General features: G+C 34.8%; 1 protein-coding gene across 1 annotated transcript in view; it reads left to right on the top strand.

The window, feature by feature from the left end:
* The window catches only part of LOC100368847 (polycystin-1-like), a 62380-nt gene that overhangs the window by 4890 nt on the left and 31078 nt on the right, over window positions 1-26412 (top strand). Inside the window, exons 3-14 of the mRNA XM_078013107.2 lie at window positions 12667-12738; window positions 13053-13124; window positions 13474-13545; window positions 14163-14234; window positions 14357-14428; window positions 15959-16030; window positions 16565-16731; window positions 16960-17598; window positions 18240-18497; window positions 19573-24686; window positions 24907-25041; window positions 25493-26142. Of these exons, the coding sequence (XP_077869233.1) occupies window positions 12667-12738; window positions 13053-13124; window positions 13474-13545; window positions 14163-14234; window positions 14357-14428; window positions 15959-16030; window positions 16565-16731; window positions 16960-17598; window positions 18240-18497; window positions 19573-24686; window positions 24907-25041; window positions 25493-26142 (7395 nt within the window). The remainder of the gene's footprint in view (window positions 1-12666; window positions 12739-13052; window positions 13125-13473; window positions 13546-14162; window positions 14235-14356; window positions 14429-15958; window positions 16031-16564; window positions 16732-16959; window positions 17599-18239; window positions 18498-19572; window positions 24687-24906; window positions 25042-25492; window positions 26143-26412) is intronic.

Here is a 26412-nt window from a genome sequence, read left to right as displayed (position 1 = left end):
GTAACTAATGTAGGAAACGTTTTTGATATGAAACACAGAAGTACTTTTGTTACTTATTCAATGTAGTATAAAGTTTGCATTAAGCATTCCTGTATGCTGTATCTCTTTTAGAGGGTCTATGGCTGTATCTTCTGTTTTTGACAATACTAACATTGTTATGCAAATTACACGAAAAACATTGACATTCAATCATTTTGGATTTATGATTCACTGTTTTTAAGTACACCTTTGTTGAAAGTTGACCTTCTTTAAATTGTCCAGTATTGTTCCTTTCAAGTAGTAAGTTTGGGATTAAGTAAAGTTGCGATTTCATCTACAAAAAAAATACACATTGGATCATGTGTATTTGTGTACAAAATGCACAAAATTAAAAAGAATGTGAATTTTATTTCTTTTTTGGAAAGTATGGCGAAGGTAAACGCTGATATTAGTATCTATTTTATTCTATCCCATAAAACACAGTGCAAGGCTACAATGAGTTATGATAGATATTTTATTGTTTACTATTTTTCCCCTCGGCCGGATGTCAGCATGTTTTTGTCAATCATGGATTAAAATAGGCTTAATTGTTCAACCCCATTGTACCTTGGTTTCTACAAAATAATGAAATTCAAATTTCTTGACAAAACACAATAAATTGTGACAGAGCAAGAGCACACCAAGTAAGTACTACAGTTGCCTCCATGGAAATTCAAAAATGTCTAAAGCCGCCCCTCGTCAAACTGTCTTGAATGATTTTAAGGTGTGGGCAAAAAAAAATATATCGCAGCAACCTTTTTCAGTTTATCTATTTATTACTCGGATCGATGGACAAAGTCGCACGTTTACAGATCTAGATACTTCTGTAGGTTATATTCGGACAAGGGGGTTGATATGAGCCAGGTGTTCCACAGAAATCCATCATTTTTTTTGTCTGAGTGAGTTCTTCCACTCTTTGAGTGCCATCATTTTCTACCAAAATTTTGTTTTACACCATTTGCCAATTTTTATGTATTTTTCTATAAATTTTTGTGTAATTTTGAACCAAATAAACCTAATTTTCCATTGGCTACAGCTTCGGGTTGAAAACTTGGAAAAAAATATGAAAAAATTATCAAGTTTGATTTTGTGAAAATGTGACAATAGTTGGTTTTGACAATCTAAAACGTTAATATGCACAGGACAAAGTACACGATAAGCAATTTTTATTTTCCCCATTCGACGAGACACCTACATTCCCATAGCCCAATACTGCTAAAAGAGATCAAACTTAACAACCCTCCATCACATCAAGGAAGTTTAGAGTTAATTCCCATGGGCAGCTGCCCTCTCTACTGTAGAATATCCTTGTTGGAACAAAGGCACTAAGTGGGAGGAGATGTTAAAACAGTCCTAACAATATTATCATATGCCATTTTCCATATTTGGACATTGCATTATTGTCATGATTATAGGTCATCAAATGCAGGTTAAGTCAGCCATGGTACAAATATTTCATACGGGGGTGTTGGCTTTCAAGTGCAACCTGGCTTCTCCAGCTGTCTGTCAAAATAAATAAATAATAACATTAAATATTTTCCACTATCGTGATACTTAAACTACTTTTCTTTTGAAAAGCAAGTTAAAACTTCACTAATTTGACTATGGTCTTATCAAATTACTCTCACTTTTTGTTCCCAGACTATTTTCATGTATTTTTAATCAAGTAAGATTACATTACAGATTCAACAGTATAATATAAAAGGGTTGGAATTGAATTAAATGAATATTTAATTATAATATCTATTTCAAACTAACTTTAATTATTTTTAAAAAGCAATTAAGGATTTTTATCTCCCAAGACACAGACATTTTAATTTGTGCAAATATAATTAATGTTTTAAATTTCATTTTATCGATTTGTCTAATATAAGTAACAACACCCCCATACATACCCCCCCAATAACCATACCAGTATACCATTTCATGTGATTCTTCTTGTTAACCACAATGGATGTGTTCACATGCTTATGTATGGCCATGTGGTCACATGCTTATGTAAAACCATGCGTTCACATTCTTATGTATGGTCATGTGTTCACATTCTTCTGTACGGTCATGTATTTACATGCTTATGTATGGCCATATGTTCATATGCTTATGTATGGCCATGTGTTCACATGCTCATGTATGGTCATGTGTTCACATGCTTATGTATGGTCATGTGTTCACATGCTTATGTATGGTCATGTGTTTACATGCTTATGTATGGTCATGTGTACATGCTTATGTATGGTCATGTGTTCACATGCTTATGTATGATCATGTGTTTACATGCTTATGTATGGTCATGTGTTTACATGCTTATGTATGGCCATGTGTTTACATGCTTATGTATGGCCATGTGTTCACATTCTTATGCATGGTCATGTATTCACATGTTTATGTATGGCCATGTGTTCACATTCTTATGTGTGGCCATGTGTTCACACACCTATGTATGGCATTGTGTTCACATATTTGTGTATGGCCATGTGTTCATATGTGTATGGCCTTGTGGTCACACCCTTATATGTATGGCTTTGTGTTCATATTTTATTTTAGTCAATTTTAGTATTTTTTCTAATTTTTTCAAACTTTTCAGAGTTGTTCAGTCCTCTTTGTCCTCTTTGAATCAAGACAAGTTGTGACATTTAACAGTGTGCCCACACCTATATGTCCAATCTACGATGTCAAGTGGACAAAATTTATTAAAAGAACAATGACCATTAATTCACTTCTGTTATAAATTATCTACTTGTGACTATGGCAACCAACTACTCAGTATAATATTGACAAGTGTTTTGTTGTGGTTCATACCATAATTCTTAAGTTGATCGATTCAACATATTGCTGCATAGTAGCCTTGTTAATCCCTCTCAAACCTGCCGTTGTTGTGGGTGTTGGTAATGAAACAAAGCGAGTCGCCAACATTTTGAGCATACCTAAGCGAGTTGCCATGGGGACCATGCAAAGCACATGGTAGTTATTCATTGTCTTCGCGTGAAAAATGTAAGTTGCATTTTTTCCGTCCAGTGCTGGTTGAACAAAGAAGTACATTTTTGTTGCTCTTTTTTATCGCCGGTGTGCCAATGCTAGATTGTTTCATACCCTTTTCAGCCCATTCTGTCTTTGTGAAAACTTTCACAGTATACTGAACAGATGGTTAGTTTTTAATGTAATTTATTGTTTGTTTGTTATTTCAACCTGGGGCAAGTATTTTGGTTGAGTTTTTTAGAAAAGGATAGAAAATATGTCTGTAGTTTTTACCTTGATAATAAGGTGCTCAGTAATGGGGGGACAAACTGTTCTTGTTTCTTTCTTGTGTCCATGAAAACAGCAGTATGATGTGACACTGATGCAACAGATTTTTTGTGATTACGTGGTTATGTTTATTTCCTGACCAATGGCGCATTAGAAAAATCATACATATAGTAATTTTATTTTAGTTATGGGTTTTGTAATTTGGTAATTCACATTTCACGTAAACAAAATAAGTGTAAAAGCTAAGAAAATCAGGTGTTGAAACAGTTTAGTTTGTACCTTTAGAAGTTCCCTACAGCAATATGAAATCCCATGGTATATTTTAATACCTCTGTCACCAAGCTGGCCCGACTTGATTCCTTGCATTCCATTCCTTACAAATTCAGTTCTATTTATGGAAATATATAAATAAAAAAAACATGGTTATAAAATCCCCAGTGTGGTTTTGTTTGCTGTATAACAAATTAAATGACCTAAAGTATATGTGTATGAAATTAAAATTTTTGATTTGGTTCGCTGTAAAACCTGTCTAGAATTGAATACATTCCAGTGATCATAACTTGTATTTAAATATTTGGTGATGATGTAATGGTTATTACCTTTACTTTATATGTTCCACCTGTACTCTCTTTCACTGGATCCTTTCAATGGATATTAATCTGTCACCTGGATACATGATATTTGCTCAATTAATAGTGCTTGAGTGTGATTGACAGAGTGTGTCTATGTCATTAAGCTAAGTCATAATTTTATCATCCAGTATGCAAATTTTGGTTTAGGTGCGCTTTCTATTACAAATGTGCTTCTAATAGAATGAATATGGTATGTATGTATGTGAGTCCTAATATAATGTTTAAAACTGAATGAAATTTTAGACCCGCTGAATCATACTATTGTGTTCAAATGCAGCAAATATTCTAAGAACATTTTAAAATGTGATAAAACCGTTTTTGGTTGCTTTGATGGCGTTCAGATATAGTTCAGGACGAAAATACCCATTATGCATCTGTTGAATGTGCCCTTAACTGATGGCATTTGAACGATGTTTTGTGTTCTCACATTATTCAAATCCATTTTTTACATATTCTGCACATAATGACTTGAACTCAACTAGAACTGTTTTTTCATTCATTTTGGCTAACCACAGAGGCAAAGTCTCTACAATGCTGAAGAAATTGTACACATCATTTTTATTTTTCACACCAGCACATGTTAATGCGAAAGTAAAAAAACACACCAAAAACCAGACAGAAAAGTCTAGACATGTAAGTCTTAAACAGAGTTTAATAAAATAAACATTGTTATTGTACCATGCAGGTGGATGTTTTTGTAACATGAATGTATGTTTGTTCAGTTTAAGTTTAGTTTGTTTGTAGCATGTATCGGCAGGCACGGGAATTACTATTCACAGATAATAGAATTTGTATTATTTGCACAGTTTGATTGCTAGCTTAATTCCCTTGTGTCTGAGTAAATGAATGACCTGTCTCACTATGATATGCTAGTTAATTGCTTTGTGGCTGTATGTTTATCTTGAGGGATGCTTCTTTTGGCTTGCCGGCTCCAATTGCGACATGACATCCAGGTACACAGAGGTACTCTGATAAGCTGATCTCTGGTGGTGTATGTAAATATGAGCTGCAATGTACGTCAGGGTAATATATAAATTAGTGCCTCGACCAATCATGTTAAAACTTCACACACACATCATACTTTTTAGGATACACATGTACATGCATTTTTTTTGTGGTTTTATTAAAAATTATAGTAATAAAGATTTGTCAAAATCAAACATTTTTGCATTTAAGGAACCGGATCGTGTATGAACAGATTCAAAATGACCGATTGGAGGACTTTTTTCTATTAATGAATGTGGTTATTCCATAGTCATATTCCTAACATGCCTTCATTGATTGAAATCAAACTTTACACCTCTACATGAACATGTCACATGACATACAGTTAACATTTTCTGAACTTTTACTAGTTAGCTATGTTAATACTTAACCTATTGAGCACCCTATTTTTTTTCCCGACAAAATTTTTGTGTAACATTTTGCACATTTAAATGTATTTTTATAGAATTTTTTTGTTAGTTTTGAACTAAATGAACTTAGTTTCTCATTAGATAAACAATTATGCAAATTTATTTTGCGAATGGTGACAAAAGTCGACCTCACAAAAGGGTTATCATAGTGACAACCTGTTTTGGTCCCTTTTGATCTAGCAATGGATAAATTATAGAGGTCACAATGGCCTAATATACACATGTAGGTCATCAAAAAAGTTTTATCTTAATTTGCATCGATGCTATTTATAGTAGTAATCTTTAAATATATATTTAACACATTATCATTAAATTATTTTATTGACACAAGTATTATTCTCCACTTGCCTGTATTCATGTACAGGTATAGGATATGTTATGGTTCGTGACTGGATTGCACGAATGGTGACATTTAGACTGCTGGACGACTGAGACCAAGACTTAAGTACCGACAGTTATTCTATCAAATCTTTCAACACTGGTTTTATTTCCTTGTATGCGTCAGTTTTAAGCATTCACTCTAAGAATACTAAGATGCTATAATTTGATTTATAGTCCTACTATGAGTGTTTATTTTGTTTCTGACTTTTGATTGGATTGGTTTTCCACCCCCACTGATGTAAACTTTGTAGTTGGATATTTTGAAGTGCGCAATGTAGGTGTCAGCGTTTCATTTAGGTTACGACTACTCCACCGTAAAGTGCGTTTATCTTGGCTGCATTTCAAAGTTGGTCTGTTTGTTTTGTACGATCTCGGGACTTAACTTCGCACTGAGTTCTAGTCATAATCGTAGTATTTTTTGATGATTTTTAAACCCGATGGTAGTTCTGAGCAATTCATGTGTTTGGGATTACTAGTAAAATTATGGCTAGATTAAATTTTTCAAATTCTCATCTCAAAACTGGACTCTTACGACACTTTCACTTATACCGGTTGAACACACAGACATACACGGATGTGTGTATTACAGCAGAAGGAGAAATATTCACTGGGTATTATTATTTAAATGGATTTGTTGCAGGAATATTCACTAAGTTTTAAATCCACATGTATGTGCAGAAAACAAAACGTTAGATTTTTAGAATAGCGCATATTTTGCTATCCAGAGAAATAAGCGAATATAAATCTTAGCTATTACAATACCTTAGTTGCACAAAAATCTCTTCCTGCAAACAATAATTTAAATTATGACTAATTTATTCACTTATGTATGACAGAGAGTGTTTTGAGTTCAGAGGTCATGTTGGTGCATTGTGGGTATTTTATAGGGCAATCAGTATTAAAGCCAGTCTCTCCAGTAGAATAGCTGAGTTGTTTTTTGACTACCTTACTATGTTAGTGATAAGGTTAAAATAATCTACTACATGATATGAACCCTAGGTCTTATTTTGTAATCTGTTTATTACTTTATATATCTTTTGAATGCTTGGTACAGTAGATGCTGGGGTGTGTGGGTTTACGGCGTTGCCAGGTGGTTGTTGAATGGATGGATTAGATTTTCAGCATTGCTTTCTTTAACTCTGCTATGTGAAAGTTTTTTATGTAAAAATTCTCAACTGTTGTCACCTTCCCCTCTCTCTGTCTTCCCCTGCCAACCCCCTAAAAAATCTCAACATGTAATCAACCATTCCAATGTTCTAACTTTACTCGCTCCTTTACTCGCTACATTTTTATGTGTTTTTCGGTAATTTTGTTTTTAATTTTTGATCATATAAACATACTTCCCCATTGGCTACAGGTCTTAATGATCAAAAATTATAATACCGGTATATGATTAACTATTTTTTTTAAAAAAAAATGACTTTTCCTTACTATATATCGTAGTGTCAATCTTTAGTTTGTTTTTATGGCATAAGACAGAATTCAAGCCAATTTTCGAAAGACACTGATTTTTGACCTGATACTGGCTGCACAAAGCAATTCAAGTGTGTGTTTGTGCGTGTGTAACATGTATATGAGTTTTATTTACGTGACAAGTGAAGACATTTCATTGAATACACCCATATAATTTTACTGGCTTTACAATCATGGGTTAGAGAAAAGAAGGTAGTTTGGTGTACAGTATAACAATCTATCCTTTTTCTTCAACCTTAAGCCATGCTTTATTAAATAAATTTAAGTTACAGTTTGGTGTGTTGTTATTTCTACTTCAGTGAATTTTTAAAGAGTAAAAGTTTAATTAAACTGTTATTAAATTACAACCTTATATAGAGTTGCAATTTAAATGAGTCTAATTAAATTCCAATTGAATTGAGTTTAATGTAATTTAAGTTAATGCTTCATCTCTATAGGTGTGTTTGTGTTTATGTGTGTCTGTTACATTGATAACTTCAGAATGACTAAACAAATCAGATTTCAATAAAACTTGATGTAAAGATACTCTGGGATAATGCGCAGACCTGATTAATTTTTGGTTAAAATCTATTCTTGAAAATCACCTAATTTGCATATTAATTAGCCAATTTTAAGCTTTACTCATGTCTTAAGAATTGATTTCGCAGAAAATCAATACATAGATTCTCTGAGGTAATTCACCGCCTAATTCAGTTTTGGTTGTGAATATTAATTATCTAATTTGCATAAATTTGCCTATTTTTAGTAAAGTAAAGTTGGTGCATAGCTACTTTAGAATAAATCATAGACTGCAAACCAGAGATGTACAACCAAATTGCTTTGTGCATCTCAAATATCAGAGCTGTATATTAGTCTCCAGGATTCTTGTTTACAAAGCTTTTAACTTTTTCACCACCAATTCTCTCTTTTCACCACAAATTCACAAAATAGTCCCGTTTATAGTCTGCACTTTCCTTCAGAAGATTAGGCCACACCGACTTAATTGTATGGATGACATCCACGCGCGCATTAGTTTTCGCCTTTTCTCAAAAAAAAAAAAAAAAAAATCTCCAACGACGAATCTCTACAGATCGGTTTTCTGTCCGTAACTTGCCGACTCATATTGTCGTAAAGCACCGGCTTGTCGTAAAACTCTTTTTGGACTATCTAAAAACGTGCCAATTTTGTCGTAAATGATCTTCTGCACATGCGTATTGCGTTGCCAGGAATACGTGAGCATAACAGTTCAGAGGAAAAACTGAGGGATTGTTGTAGACTGGTACGCAATTGACGTCGGCCAGGGAGATATGACGTTTACACAGCTATACGAGAGATTGGTTAAAGCTTACCCCTACTGTGTAGAGAGGAGCAAGCAAGGACATTTCTGTATCATTGCAATGTTTTGTTAGTTATTGTCATAAAGTAATGATATGTACATTCCGCCTTGACTTGTACTGAAAATGATGTCCATGTTGTACCTTGCATGCAGTGTTTTTGACTGAAGGTACATTTTGTACTTCATCATGACTACATGTACTAGAGCTTGTCTGAAATGGTTATACAGTAATACAGTACGAGATGTGTATATCAACATGTGCCTCCTACAAATAAAGACTTCTTGTTGTTCTTTGATACACTGTGTTCTGTGGTCCAATTCGTAATAGCAGCTCCGTAGTCCTGTGTTTTTAGCAGGATTTTTTTTTTTTTGGCAGGATTTTTTTTTTTCACCCTCTCGCATTAGTTTTGGGGTCTCCAGAGGATGTCATCCATAAAATTAAATCAGTGTGACCTTAGGACAAAAACAGCCAAATATTTTGAGTAAAAACAGAAAATTGACTCAAATTGTTTCTGTTGACTCTAAAATTAGGGTTCATTTCCAAAAATATTGAGGAATATAATAAAAAAGTGCAGACAAATTTGGGCGAGAAAGTCTGGTGATGAAAAGGTTAAATTTTAATTGAATTTTAAATATTCATTATATCTACTTGATCCAATGGACAATGATCAATATTTGCTATTCATATTCTGGCTTGCATAAATTAAATCAGGGTATCGTTCAATCACAATAATGTATTCATGACATTGGTGTACTAGAAGCAGAAAAGCCTTAACAGCTAGCCAAAATAAACGGATCGGCAGACGATATTCACTACGACCTTGATATTGTACTCAAATGTGTTGAATAAGTTATTATTGGTATCTACATGATACATAATATGATATCACATTTTGATATTGACAATACCTGGTATAGACACAGGATGGTATTGTTTGTATGACAACAACAGTGATATATTAATGTTAGTTTATGATGTGAACCTGATTATATTATTGACATTTAGACGATTCTGCATGGAAATAAACGAGTGTCAAAACTGTCAACATAAATACCAATGTGTTAAGTAGTATTACTGAATTATTATGGTGGTGTCTCAACTGCTAAGTTTTTCAATTAAACAGAAAATTATGCAAATTAAATTTTACACTTTTGCTTGATGTGGCTACAGTAATAAAAAACTCACAACAAATCTAACGACATTAGCAGTGTGATGAAGTGCTTGGAAATGTTCCACCAACTGAAAAGTTCACTGTGCATGAATTGCATACATATCGGGGTAACTTTATGACACAGAGAAATTGGTTTCTTAAAACATGTAACTTCAGTCTTGGTGCTCTGTACACAAATCCTGGTTACAATTGATAGATATTGTATCCACCCAACCAATTCAAAAGAACTTAAAAAAAAAAAAACGCATATAAATCTGTCAATAGCATGATAGTTTGGTTGTCATGGAGACTAATCTTGCCAGGAGTGCATGCTTGTCATTAAGAATGCTATTGCGCAAGAATTCAAATCTGCTTTCATGAGATAAGTCATTAGGAAAGCTTTGTGCAAGAATTCAGATCTGTACTGCCGAAGAACAACAATCATTTCTTTGTTCAACAATGTTCAACGTCCTGACAATCAAAATTACGATTATTTCCATATTATTATATATTCCACATGTACATGTACCTGATTTAATACTTTACGTTGTTGTTCTGCTGACAGTAAGTTGAATGTACTTGTCTACAACTACGTATATGGGTATATATATTGTATATATATACGTACAAATGTATATGGGTATATATACGTATTGTTATAATATTTATTGTTCACAGTTGTGGTGCTTTTTTAACAAAGCAACCCTTAATTCTTTGAAGGTTTCTTATAACAACCTATTCCGTAGACTTTTTGACTATCCATATGACCACAGTGCCAGATCCATGTTTGTTGCTAATCGTGTCAAATCATTTTATGAAACTAACAGGAATATAGTTTATAAATTTAGAGAGCGTGTATGCTCGTCCAACAACAGTATATTAACTAGTTTATGGAACAGTGATTTGAGATGGAAGTCAGCCTTGTTGCAGCGTTGGAATGAAATGCTGAACTGAGATGCTATGTGCAATTATGTAATAGCAAGCGAACTATCATTTCCTGTTTTTGTTTGTTGTTCTTTCTAGTATTTATTTACTATTATTATTATTATTATTTTTGTGTGTGTATGTGTGAATATGGACTTATTAGTCTGAAATAAATAGTATATATATTGGTGATCCGAATCAATATTGCTAACTACAATTTCTAGATGCGTTGCTGAAACAGTTATTATACTAACCGTATATTTATAGTGAAAAAGTTCCCTGTATGTACACGTGTTTGAATGTGTTGAGATGGAATTCTACAGTCTTATGCCAAACATATACACTGCTAAATACAAAACTTATGGTATTGTGCTTGGCTGTGAAACTAGTGTTGAAGAACATATTTTGAATTTACAAACTATAGTTTACATCAAAATGTAGACATTACTGTGTGTGTTGCCTTCAATCCCTCTGCCCCCCTCCCTCCCTCCCCCCTAAAAGCAGGTGGATTAAGCTAATGAGTTGTAATATATAATATCTTTTCTGTACGTAAATTTTCTACAAACACATTTCATTTTGACTTAGGAAAATCTTTATTGATTTAATTACTGACTACAGTTTATCAGCAAATGTCAATGTTTTTACTCTATATATGTACAATGTTCTAGCTCACAGTGGTTCTGTTATGGTAGTATGTACGCAGTCACAAAACCCAACTTTTCCCAGTGTGTACCAATATGAATTCCTCATTCCTCACATTAGTGTCACAGAGCCAAGCCATGTTGAAACGTGGATCTCCTCGCTGTTATGAAAAAATGTAAAAATGTTTTTACATTACATTTTTAATCCTAATATTCCCTGGATAGTATAAAAGTGCTACTATTGTATGATCTTCATTATCACAGTACCGTAATACAATCCAGTCTCGAAATTGACATAACTTTAGTCTATTCCAGTGTTACTACAATTACATAATTTAAAAGGCTGGTTTAAAAAATTTGAATCATTGCTACAAATTTGATATACTCTGAATAAATGTGATAGGTGACTATAACAAAAATATATCACCATCACATATTATTGAAAAATTGGGTAGATTATTTTTTGTCATTAACGTATTAAGTTTTTTTACAAAATGATATTTCTGTGAATTTTGTTTTTCCTTTATGAATTATATTTTTTTTGATCAGTCATTTTTAAGATTTTTTTTTTCCTGTGTAGATTTTGTCCTTCTTTGAAATCTAGTACCCCAGCTTCTAATGTTTAACCCTTTAATTTTATCATGTATTAAACAATAAATTTCATAATGTTCAAATTACAACTTGTGATGATGTTAGCTATACTTAATGTCAAAGGTCATATGCTACTTAATACTTTTTTAGAGTGCACCCTCTAAACCAATTTGACACGTCACAGACAAACAGATATTTTTTTTTTGTCGCTACTAATTATGATAATTCACTGCCATGTGATTGATGCAACAGAACAACATACCTCGATAAAGCGGTCTTGTAAAACTTCTTATGAAATTTATCTTCTATATGCAAAATAATTGTAAAAACAAATCAGAGGCCACACATTTTTGTTTGCGATTTGAGAAGTTACCAGCAACCAAATACAAATCTATATTTTTACTTGAATACCTCACGTAACACACTGACCCAACTTGATTTGGGGCAATTTCATTTTAATTTATTTTCTTCAAAATGAGTTCTGGTGGGGGCACACTGTTTTCGTGTTGGTAGCTTGTAATCAGATGTAGTGGTGGACATAATGCATATGATACATAGTGAAGAAATCGTGATACAAAATCTGAAATAAAATTATGTATCTGGTAACCTCACACATCCAGTATCCAAGGAATTTTGATATTGATGTATGCGGAATTCAATTTAAATTCCCTACTCTCTATGCTAAGTATGCAAATTTTCATTGTCTGATTTATCATCCTAATTATCGATGACTATGCCCTTATCTCAAATTAAACCTTGATATAACTCAATATATATTTATGACAAGATCATTTGGGTTACCACTTAATTGTCACTGGTTATATGTAATACATTATACCCGATCCAATATTAAAGTCTTTTTTATTTTTATTTTTGAATCAGGACTGTTAGTCATAATAATCTATCCAATGTTGCAGCTGACTCCTTCCAAGCCTTTCTGAATCTTGAAAGACTGTAAGTATCAAAATAAGTCTTTTCACTCAACTGGTAATGAACACTTTGCATATAATTAGCATATTGATCTGGTCAAATATTGTTAAATGTGTTAATCTGAAAGCATAGCAATGGCAAAGTTTGGCACAGTTTTCGGCTTGTTATTACTGTTCATATTTCTCCTATACATTAAAATTAATGACAAAGATACACTGAGTATACGCTGATACGCTGAGTTACACTTCTTCATTGATCACTTCAAAGGCGACACTTGATGAAATGCTCATCAAAGATATTTTCATGTGCTAAGGCAACTTTTATGATTTAATTTCCAGAAACCTTGAATACAATCAACTAAGTTCCCTACCTCTAGGATGCCTAGAGTCTCTGACGAACCTCCAGTCTCTGTAAGATATGCTATTTTCTAAATATTGACACCATTGATAATGAACTGTTTAATCTCCAGCATGGGTATTGTATTTCACTCAAATACTTGTGTGTCATCAATACTGTAAACCATCATCCGGTGTCATTCAACCCAACCCCCTTTAATTTGTCCCTCCAGAAATACCAGGATGTATGACCTTCAGGGGGTCATTCATGATAAGGATGGTGATGACTCAGCCAAATAAATGGTGCTATTTTTTTAAATTCGAATGAAATATTTCATATTTTATTTTTTATTTATTTTATTTTTAAAAATATATGCTCCAAATTATCACTTGGCAGTTACTATTTTTATCTTCTTTTCACCAGGGATGTGAGCAACAATTTATTAGATTCTTTAGATGTAAATATTTTTAACAAGTTGACGTCTCTGGAGGCATTGTAAGTATGGACTGTTTTTTGTTATTTTTACCATAGTGGTGCCTTATTTGTGAATGAGAAATATGGATGGAATTCTGGGGATATCTTGGCTGTGAACTTAACTGCGGTGTATTATTTAGCCCATGAATTCAAATATTTTGAATGAAAATGTAATTTCGGTTTGAAATGAGTAATAGTCGTTGATTCGCAAGTAAAATGTATGTATGTTTGAAGTTTACAGACTTTTGGTAAAATCAGAAAAAAACAAACAACTTTGTACAATAATAATATTATGTAGCCATTTTTAACCAACAGGCGACCAACCTCAACCATTCCTCAGACATGCTCAACAGATTTTTTTCTCTATGCTGTTGATAGAAAGACAAAACAAGCATGGACTAATGTAAAACACTTTATTTTCGCTTGGAATTAATTTTCGCTGAAGGGATGATTCAGTGAAAATAAAATCCAGTGAATATACCATTTTTCCTATATATTATATTCAACTCGTCAAAAATCAGTGAAATAAATTCCATACAAAACACCCAAAAATTAATTCCAGCTGAAATAAAGTATTTTACAGCATGTTGTTGACTATGACAATGTCGTAATCTCTTTTCTTTTCATTAAACTGACAGATACCTCCAGAGTAATCAGTTAAATAATTTGCCAGATGGGATATTCGCTGGTTCGACCTCCATTAATATATTGTAAGCATAGCTTCAATATTTTTAATGTCAACTGATTTGTATTTTACATGATATCAATCAATTATCAATCAATTATTGTAACTTTTTTTACAACATTATTATTATTATTATCTCTTTCCTAGGTATTTGAATGGCAATCAGATTTCATTTCTTCAAGAAGGTGTATTTACAGGATTAAATAATTTAGAAATATTGTAAGTATTTCTCTCATATGCTAGAGGCCTACCCATAAATGGAAATACTCCTGGTCAATATATAGGTTTAGATGTATAAACAGTTTGGGGGGCTCCGGCATTTTCCTCTAGAAAATAATAGATATATTACTGAATTGTGGTTCTTTTTTCATTATTATAATGTTTTTTACAAATTTTAATGTTTATGCCATATCTCAAATTTTTCTTAAAAGTGTAAAATTATATATATATCGTGTGTGATGTTCATAACTGGAAAATCTGGGTAGATAGACATACATTTTATAAGATTGGATGGTTCGGGAATGAGGGTTTCTAGTTTTCACCTGTACATCTACATCACTGGACGAGTTTTAACACCCTATCGGTAGTACCGGTACTCTTCAGAATTCATTTCAGGACAACTAAATGTTTTTCATTGTGTCTCAAAATAGACAGAGGTACAAGAAGCAATGTTAGGCAGAGAACTGATGGTGAAAGGGTTCAACATGATTACTTTTCACACTCCATTGGGTCTTGAGTGCTTTGGTTGCTAGGGTGTAGTGAGGTTATCTTTTGATCAGGTGGGGCTTCGTCGATCATAATGGGGTCATGGTTTGATATTGAAATTGACGACATTGATGATCATTCTATTGAGATGGAGTTCCAGATTTATATTGAATTTAGTGTGTGTGTGAGCAGTTTACAGTGGTCATGACAGTGATGACCCATTCTGTCCATTTATGTGTCTGCAAAACTGCCTTTCTCTGCATGACAAATCATAAAAGCTGTTACAGACTATAGAGGGCGGTATTTATCATCAGCTCTACCATACGACTAATGGCAACTCTTGTTGAAACTCAATGGTGTTTCATTCTAATAGTCATTTCTGCAAAGCAAAAATATTCTTCTGTGATTGGTTTATAAAAGTGAATTTATAAAAATTTCTGTAATTGTTTGATCAGTTTTAGTACACACCATTCATATATAACTTTCACGTTGTATTATTTTGTGTGATTTGAACTAACGAGTAAGAATACTGCTTATATTGACTGTGATTCACACTTGCAATGTAAGAGAGGAATGTGAACACTTTTCATAAAGCCAAGTGTTCTAAATACTGTTCTGAAGTGAAAATTAAAAAAAAAATTGGTTTTCCAGCAAGACAAGCACTTGAAAAAACTGGTTGTCCACGTGGATAGTTGTCCTATAAATTTTTAGCTTTTTCAGACACAAATCGTATCCCCTTTTACAAAATAAAACTGAATAATTGTTGACGATTACAACATCAGTCAATTTTTTTTAGGCACAAATGTAGGAACTATGATTTACTAATTTACATTAGATTATGTAAATAGTGTGATTTCTGTATTTATTTCATAGTGGTCACAGTGAGTACCGGGTAACCAGTTTTCATAGCTAGACATTGTTGCTTTTGAGTAGCCATGCATGATAGCGAATTGTAAATGTAAGGCCATATGTTCCAAATAATTTATTTAGAATAAGTTGTATTGAGTTTGAGATTTCTGATACAATTATAATTTTTTTTTGTAGGAATATTAATGACAATCAGTTAACAGGCTTATCTGAAAATCTCTTCTCTAATTTACCATCTCTTACCAATATGTAAGTCTACCTTTATTTTATTTTTTGGCATACAGTGTATGGTTAATTTACAATTAATGTTTTTTCATACAAGTACATTTGTACACTGCTGCATCAATTATTCAATTGCTCATGATTCCAGTGACATTCCAAGATGCTGAAAACTTATCACGATCAAATCTATCGAAATCCTTGTTTATTTTCAGTTATATCTAAAAAACTTCTGACCCTGATATATTTCAAATACCATAACTGTTGAACGCAAAGGCTCATGGGTAGACGCTTGTTTGTAAACATTGACACGCTATGGCCATCTGACGCATGCACAAGTGACAACTGCCCCGCTTTAATATGTAAATTACTGAGGTGTTTCTATGGTCAAATTAAAAATTATTTCAGTGATTCAGTGTTCAGCAAATGCAGTTGGCGATTTATATACGCTTTTATTGGAGATGCCCTTCTGATACGGCAATTGAAGTATGTCAAAGTCTTCATACAAAATATTTGTGAAAATAAAGCTTTATGTTCTAATATAATTCATAATTATGATTTCAGCGCACTTGGAAATAATCCTTACCTATGTGACTGTGATATCGTATGGATTAAAGAGTTTGCTGCTAACATCGAGGGCGCTGTTGACAGCAATGATGTCATATGTAAGGAACCCTATTATCTTGAGGGGGAGCCACTCATGCAAGTATCCAATGCTGATCTCACCTGCAGTAAGTTGATCTCCTCTATAAACTATATTTGTTAAAACAATCATTGTTGATATAATATTTGTTATTTTGGTATGTATTAACCCAGAGATGATAGAGAAATACATTAGCCACGGCGCATACTTTTAAAAACTAAAAAAATGGCAAAAGAGAAGATATTTTCTCTGATATTTTCTCTGTCCCGAATTGACCATAATTGAACTAATATTTATATGTTTTTTCTCATTCTAGCCTCTGGATATGTTTCCTGTGATGTGATTAGTGGAATTAGTCATGTGACATTTTACGACCATGTTGATGATTCTGAAACCTATTCTTTGGAATCCTGCAACGAGCATTGCTTTCTTCTTGGATTCTCACACGCTTCCCTTTCTATACAATGTTTTTGTGGCAATATTGAAACAAACGTTCAAACAAGTACTTGCGGCGGATCATGTACGGATTACACTATATCTGTGGATTGCCATCGCCACATACTTCGGGATGTTTTCAAAACCAGTTGTGGCATCGTACTGGACGTAGTGACGACACGATTGTCCTATTTGGAAGAAATAACACTATCAGTGCAAACAAACATACCTGTGGATCTTTACACATGGGACTTCGGTGACTATTCACCATCTACAAACAGCACTGTAAACGAACAATCACACAAATATGCTTTACCTGCCACTTATACAGTACTAGTGAAAGTCTACACAGAGAACAACAGTGACAGCGACAGTTTAAGTGTAACAGTTGATGCCCCCATAGTTGGTCCTGAAATAATTTGTCCGGTTTCACCTGTATCAACATCACAACCATTGGACGTGAGTTTTGAGTTTGAGCAAGGCACACATATAACACTGGACTGGATAACATTCACTATTAGTGAGTAAATTTCTGTTATCTATTTGACCTTTGACCTCCAAATTCAACTTTTGTTCCATTTCACACACACACACACACACACACACACACGAAACACACAATTATTTCAATATTTTTTCCACAATTATGATCAAGATCTGCTGTGAAATTGAAATTATTATTCATTTGGTCCAAAATTATCAACATTATAGAAAAATTCTTTGAAATAAGCAGATGTGGCTATAAAATTTTGTTGGGGAAAATGTGTAAATTTAACTGCAGACTATAGATTGTCCAGCAACTTTTGATATAAACTTTGAAAACCTGATTGCTTTGATATTTGAAATGTAAGTACCCCTGGTGGTCATCTATGTAATTTTAATGTACAGTACCTATTTTGAATGCTGTTATTTATTTATTTATTTATTTATTTATTTTATTGTTTGTTTGTTTGTTTGTCTGTCTATTCGTTAGTTGTTTGTTTATTTATTTATTTAATAATACATGTACTCACACACCAGTGTAAGAGAATGGAAATGGTTACATACATGGAAAGACACAAAAATAGTAATAGAACACAAAGCCAAGTTTAAAAAATAAAAATGTTATTAACAAGCCATGTAGTAAACATCTTCAAATTTTTTTTTTTTATCTTTCACCAGATGATATTGGAGGTGCAGAATACTATACAACTGGAGTGTGTAGTTTTGATAATTTTCCATTTTCTGCTTTGACGACTTCGTCCACTGCTAACTCAGGAACCAATACAGTGGTTGTAGTGTTACCAGGCATGTATTTTGAGCGTACAGGTAAACTACTTAGTTGGGAGTTTATCAGCAGCGACAGTGCTACCAATGCTGAGCTACATCTACAAGTTTACACACCTACTTGTCCTCAAGGACAATTCCTTGTTCCACCAGGTAAATGCATTTTTGTGGTTGAATATACAGTAAAAGGCACAAAGCTGGAACTTTTGCTTATAAATGTATTTATAAAAAATTGTAAAGGCTTTGTATTAAAGTGTTCTTGTTAGGTTTATTTTTTAGTGTCTGTCTTTGTGATCTCGGAAATGAAAAAGTGGTCAAAAGTTTTTTGGAAAATGGGGCAGAGATTTTTTTTCTTTCCTTTTGTTTAAAATATTGTATTCCACACAAATATTGAAGTTTCATAATTTCATCAACAGAGGGCGTTTTGCAGTGAAAAAATAGGTAAAAAAAAAGAGGATCAGCTAGATTTGAGATGTGAGATTAAACATTCAAGAATTACTGCAGTTATTCAAGATTTAAAAATCTCTGTGATTGCCTTAGACCTTGTCATAAATAGTTGAAGAAAAAAAAAGTAATCGTGTTTTTGCCTACACACCTGGCTGTAGGAAAGAATGAAGAATATTTACAGCACAGTCTTGATAACCATCCCCCTAACCCAAAACTAAGTAAAAAAAAAATGATTTGCACATTTTTTTTTTTGCCATCACCCTTCTCAGAGTTTCTAATGGAGTTTCTAATAATTCAATTTCAAAAGTAAATAAAGGACCATAATCCAATAGTATTATTGATATTCAAGTCAATTTGTATATTCATGCATGGATTTCAAATTCCATTTTTAACCATAACTGTATTTACTCCATTAAATATATGTATGATCTTAAATTAATGTAACAAATGTGCCTTCAACATATATTGAAATTGAGGAATCAAATCAAAAATATCATGTGTGCTCCAATTAAAAAAAAAAAGTTATGCAAATTATGCATCTTGAAAATACAGTGTATGTTAAATTTGATTTTTACTAAAACCTTAAATCAATACATATATGCATGTATATCTAAGTAAAAGCTCTTGGCTTAAACCCCCTCCCCCTCTGTTTTTCCTTTTCAAGATACAGATTTATCACATGTAGAGCAACTACGATGTTTATCACTATATGATATTGCATGGTCTTGATGGCAGGTTAGAGTATATTTAATACTTTTATTGGATTATTTTCTGTTTTTAGGCTGCAGTGAGTTTTGCTCTCCATATGCTGTGTGCGTCAATTCCAACTCGACTCCAGTGTGCACAACCCTTGATGTAGCCCAGTGCTGGATTACGCCACCTCGCTACCAAAATGGAAACCAACCAAACTATCTACTCAAAACTGATATTCCAGTGCATGTAACCGCAACAGAAAAGACACAATTTCAGGTTGTGCTCTTAGATTCAATTGATGTGAGTGAGAACGATGTCCTTGGGGTACAGTACGATCAACAACCTGTGTACTGTCCGAACCAATCTGGTGAGGATTTAAGGTATAGCGTCGTGAGAGCGTCGCAATCAGCGTGGCTATCTGTTGGAGATACCGCAACAGGATTGGACACATGGATTGATAACAAAGACTGCTTCATTCGTGCTGTTTACGTTACACCACTGGAATACACACAACATCATCCTCAACTTTCACCGCCAAATCTTACAGTTGGTACTACAAACTATTTTATATCTGTCATGAATGTTTTGTCAGCTGATGCGTTAATATGTATCGTAGAGTTTCAAGATTCTATCGAGGAATTGACGTTCATTTATCCAATTATTCAGCAAACAGGAACGTCGCCGAATTCTGTCGGTACAGTTGTCGTACCGGTTAACGAGATGATAACTTTGACAGTGCTTGCCACGTCTGCTTCCGATATCAGGTCAGACATGAGTTCTGAGTGGTATTTCGAAGGTCCTACTTCGCCACAAACATGGTCGCCAATTGTTTTCGCTGATGCCTGTCCAACAGCAGTGCGTACTCTTGTATCAGATTGTGATACTGTTAGTAAATTACCGTCCGTTGCATCCTATGCATATCTTGAGAAAACTTATTATCAAGCTGGTAGCCATTCAGTTCAAGTAACTGCGTCCAATCCTGTTAGTACTGAAGTTGTATTTGTTGACGTACTTGTGGTGGAACTGATCACAGGTTTGGATTTGCAGAGGAGTGAGACTGTCCCAATGCTTGTTGGCTATCAACAAACTTTCACAGCAGTGACTGTTACTGGCACGTCATTGGTCAGCCTGTGGAGCACTGACAACTGGAACTCTACGATTTCAACTGGAAGTGATCCCAACTTTCAGCATATTTTTTCAGAAGTTGGTGATTACACAATACATGTGAACGTTTCAAATGCTTTAGGTAGCTTTCAATCTTCGCTACATGTGACAATAAGTGGCATGCAACCACTAGCCAATTTGACGTTTATATCGGCACCAAATGTCGGTGCTGTTGAAACCGTGATAACATTTGAAATTAAATTTCAAGGGGACCAGTACTATGATGTCAATGTTAGGTGGAACTTTAATAATAATATTTTTGACAGTACTTTAACTCCGTCCATTGGTCCAACCATAACTTCAAGGACCCATATTTTTAACACAGCTGGGAATTACACAATTAACGTGACTGTGTACAATCAGTACGATTCATTATCTGTGCAACATGAAATTGAAGCTATTTACAGGATAACCGCTGTACACATAAATGTTACAGACACTGTCTTTGCCACGCGACAACTAGTCAGTTTTGAAGCTCTACTATCTGGTGCTAATACAGCTATGTTATACAGCTGGGATATCTATTATGATGCTTTGCTTGTTAGTCACATAGAGAATGAACAGTCAATATTCTCGCTTTGGATTTCCCAACCTGGCATCTATGAAATACAAGTAGAAGCAAGTAATGCTGTCAGCAGTGCGAAGGATTCAGTGACAGTTACGACAGAAGACCCAATACGCGATCTAGCGCTGAGTTATGATGGGCCGAGTCAGGAACTGTCACTGACAACTTTCCGTGCTAGCATCAGCTCAGGCTCCAATGTGATGTATTACTTATCAACAGGAATGGTGGGAGATAATGAGATCTCCTCATCATCGGTGAACATTTACTACTCTTATCAAACTGCTGGAACTTATACTGTGGTTTTACGAGCTGCGAATTTGGTCAGCGAAGTACAGACAAGCATGGAGGTTGCAATTTTAGATACGTTTTCACTAAATGGTGTGACCGCTCCTGAGTGCGGTATTGTTAATGAAATCACCTCGTTAGCAGTGCATGTGAGTACAACAGACAGTCTCACATATATGTGGATATTTGGGGATGGTAGCCAAACGGATGTATTAGACAATACAAGTGTAGAACATACATATATATCTCCCGGAACATTCCAAGTTAGTGTCACGGCCGTTGATGCAGATGGACACTCGCAGTCTCTTTCCATCGATGTGTGCATTGAACGAATATTATCTATAAATGACGTGGATCTACAGACATATGACGTTGCACGTTCTAATGTCCCAATTACTTTTACAATCAATGCAACAAATATCGGTTCCTTTGACACCAGATGGTTTGTCGATGATGTCGCTGTCGCTCATGCCTCAGGCTATCAGCTGAATCATACCTTTACAGCTTCAGGCAACCACGAGGTTGTAGCAAGTGTTCATAACCATGTAAGTCTCGTAAATGTATCTGTGACTATCTTAATCGAAGATGAGATCGCAGGATTGGTGCTAGTGAAGACAGATTTCATCACTGAAAACTCGCTACTTGACTCCATGTCCACAAATCTCTATGTTGAATCAGGTATAGAGTATCTATTTAATGCAACGATTATTCAAGGAAGTGGTGTGACGTATACATGGTTGTTTGAAGGTTCTGTATACCTCACTGGGGAATCTGTTGCATATACACACTCTACTGAAGGGGTCTTTACTTCAGTGCTCACAGCATCCAATCAAGTCGGCAGTGAGGAGAAGACATTTACAGTACATGTGATTGCCGGAGTCGAAGGATTAACGATTCTTAATCAAAATAATGATGTCGTTTTAGAAGGGGCATCAGTGAGTTTTACTGCCACAGTTGATAGAGGCGAGGACTTGGAATATTCCTGGGAGATATGTTTACCATGTAACATTCAACATGTCAGTGCTAATAATACGTACCAACATTCATTTGACACTACTGGGGAGTACACAGTAAAATTGACAGCCAGTAATCGAATCAGCTCAATGTCTGCTATTCACAGCGTCTCTGTTATTGGCGAGATCACAGGGCTACAAATATACAGCGACCTTGTAGATGGAATATACGCTGAAAAAGATTTACCATACCCTTACAATTTCACAGCCAATTGTACCAATGGTGTTATACTGACATATTTCTGGTCAATTGATCAATATGGGCTTCAGCTACACACTGATAATACTCAAATAACAAGTTTTATCTTCACTCTTATTGGTCCACATCGCGTGGCTGTTAATGCCTCGAACCTGATCGATACCGAGACTGAAGTTATCACAGCTGAGGTCATTGAACGAACTACAGAATTGGAACTACGTCATAATGTATCTGGATCGACTGTTTTAGCTGGAGTGCCAATTTTATTCGAACTGACTTATGCAACTGGTTCCAACTTAACCTACCATTGGAATATGGACGATCATACTGGCACAGAAACAACCTTGGTTCCTTATTTTCTATACACGTATGATTATGCAAAAAATGTAATTCCACTCGGGACAGCCTTAAACCCGATAAGCGCAGAGACTGCGTTCACCTTTTTGCAGGTAATAGAACCAATTACAAACTTGCGAATTGTGTTAAACACCAATACTGGCTACTTTGTTCCCATCACAGAAAATGTTACCTACAATGCAGTGTTTGATACCGGAAGTCATGAGACGTATAACTGGACGTTCCCCACAGTTACTGGTTTGTCATCGAAGAGTGTGACATACTTCTTTGACAGCTTTGGAGTCTATCCTGTGAGTGTGGAAGTTTGGAACGAGTTCACTCATGCAGAGACCACAGTGCAGATCACTGTTCAAGAGCCAATATCTGACTTGAAGCTTATTGCATCGGGTGAATCTGTTGAAGTTGGCACAGCAGTTAATTTTACTGCGATAGTTAAAACTGGCAGCGACATCACCTATAAATGGACCACATCTGATAATCACGGCACAACCATTATAACCAGCGATCCAACAATGTCTTACACTTTTAATTCACTTGGGGAATATAATGTCAATGTCACTGCACAGAATGGACTTGGACAGGAGACCGACTCTGTGTTAATTACAGTTTTATCTGTAATAACTGATTTGCAAATTGCAGATTGTTGTGAAGCAGGGTATCCAACCAATGAGATGATAGACTTCAGTGCAACTGTTGCTACGGGATCAGATGTGAGCTATAAATGGAATCTAACTATAAATGGTAACATTGATGTGTATTATACTCAGAATATCAAACATAAATTTGACACCCCTGGAAATTGCACTATCGAGCTGACAGCAACCAATGCCATAAGCCGTGATTTTACACAGTACGTCATCAGTGTGCAAGAGAAGATATCCAACCTTCAACTGCAGACAAGTGGTATTGAATCAATGTACGTCGGATATAATGTGACATTTGTTCTGAATGTAGACACAGGAAGTGACATCATCTATGTGGTGGATTATGGGGACGAGACTAAGGAAACAAGTACGCATAATGTTTTTACACATACTTACTCTAATATTGGGACTAAAACCGTTATAACGAGTGCTCAAAATGATGTGAGTTCAGAACAGTCTTCTACCTCTATCAGAATAAGAAAACTGTGGTGTCAGGAACCAACTTTGACACTGATTGGAAGCTATCATCGCCGCATAGAAAGATCTAATAATATCTTCATTGAGTACGACATTGATTTACACCAATGCATTCAATACACTACAACTTACGATTGGAAGGTGTTTGCAACGAATGACGTCCACTGCAGGAATCTAGAGGATTTAGAGCCGGTGGATTTGCAGAGGTTGACGATCACAACGTTACCGCACTTGAACTTAAAGAGTCATAGCCTTGACTACGGAGAGTACTGCATACAGTTCACTGTGAGTTTCAAAGACACACCACACGTCAGCGTAGAAAGTTCAAGATTAAACGTGGTCGATAGTCCGTTGGTGGCTATAATCAATGGCGGCAGACTTCGTACAATTTCTGCCCTTGATAAGTTAACTCTTGATGCTAGCGAATCGTATGATCCTGATGAGCGTTTTAAAGAACAGTCCATATTAAACTATGAATGGAACTGTACTGTCCAACAGGTACGTATGTATGTGTGATAACGAATAGATGATTAGACCCTTGCTAAATCATACAAAATACAATTTATGGACAATTGAAGGGACTATTTTCATCTCATGCCTACCCATAGTCAAACCTGACCGCTCCGACCAAAAATACTGGATGAACTCAGGAACCATGAGCAAAATGATATTTCCATGCAGTATGTATATACCGGTATCTTTCTTCATTTTTTTATAGGTACAATGTTTGTCCGAAACAGTTACCGATATGATAGTGGAAATACCTGCAGGGTTTTTGACTGGTGGTAGTAGTTATATCTTTGAATTGGTTGTCAGTAAACCTGGCAGAACATCAGGAACATCTAAGCAGACAGTAAGTTTCTCCTGATTTTTATTTTATTTTTCTCTGTTGCTTAAAGTATTCGGGCTACCTTTGGCAGGTAAAAATGTGTGGATGCGAAAGGGTAATGCACGTGTAAGTCTACAGTTAGTAGTTGCTATTGGTGACTGATACTAATTTGGTAGTAGGTAATAGTGGTGGTTAATATTTGTTGTTGTTGACATTTGAACTTGCTTTCAATCATTTCATGCTAACTTGGTATCACTGAGTTCCTGTTATTTTGTTTCACTTTTTAATTCAAAAATAAACCCCTGGTGTCCCTGAGATGTTTTTTACAGGGTTTTATTTCAAAGTAGTACAAAAGCAATACATTTAAAAAAAAAAAAATGTTTGGATTGTATTTTATGTCATCAAATGTTAATTCAAGCAATGAATCATTAGTTCACTAATCACTTGTTCACTTTTTCAACTTTTCATTATATAGGTAATAGTGAGACAAACGACACAACCTTCTGTCACTATCACATGTCGTACATGTTTCCTACAACCGACCGCTTCAATAAGTCCTAGCTACCGCGTGTCTTTGCAAGGTCGCTGTTGGAATTGTTTTAAGAAACACGTGAAATATGAATGGAATGTGACGCGAGACGACGGAGCATATCTGGCACTAAATTCCGAGACTACAACGACAGGTGGAGAATCATCAAATCTGGTTATCAAGAAGGGAGCAGTTACTAGTGGGTATGGGTACACATTTACGCTAACAGTAACGGCGACAGATGACTCATTCAGCTCGCCGGGAATGGCAGAAATGTTCTTACCACCAAATTATCCGCCAAGTAATGGGGAATGCGAAGTACAACCTCGCATATCAACTGCGTTAGAAATGTATTTGAGTTTCAGCTGCAGGGATTGGGAAGACGAGGATAATGTAGTTGAACCTCTGATTTACTCTCTGGCGGTTAATAGACTCTCAGATGTTGACAGTGAACAAGAAATTTATATTTTATACTCGGGTTTGCGGAAAAACAATGAAGTGACCACACCAGTAGGTTTAGAACTCACAGGATATGAGTTGACAGTCACTATACTTGTGGAAGATAAATGGGGAACACATGCTGTTGGGTACCAAGGGTAAGTGGTAGATGATATCACTGTATATATCAATCAATGAACTAACAAATTTTATGACATCCTTGCTCCAGATTTGAAAATATTCATTATAAGAAACTCTTTCCAAGAAAGATAGTTTCCTTGTTTATTAGTCTTTGACAGCCACTTATACTAATTATTATTTTGTTAAAATTTATATGAGTTATTCAATCCACTACTTAGCCTTGATCCAAGAATTTGCCCTTGGGAATTCGGGCATGAATGTGTGGCATAGTAAACCAAAGGGAATTT

This window comes from Saccoglossus kowalevskii, chromosome 8 (genome assembly GCF_978046115.1).
Source record: "Saccoglossus kowalevskii chromosome 8, keSacKowa6.1, whole genome shotgun sequence".
Classification (NCBI taxonomy): Eukaryota; Metazoa; Hemichordata; class Enteropneusta; family Harrimaniidae; genus Saccoglossus; species Saccoglossus kowalevskii.
Note: the sequence above shows the minus strand (reverse complement) of the source record. Positions and strands in the feature narration are given on the sequence as shown.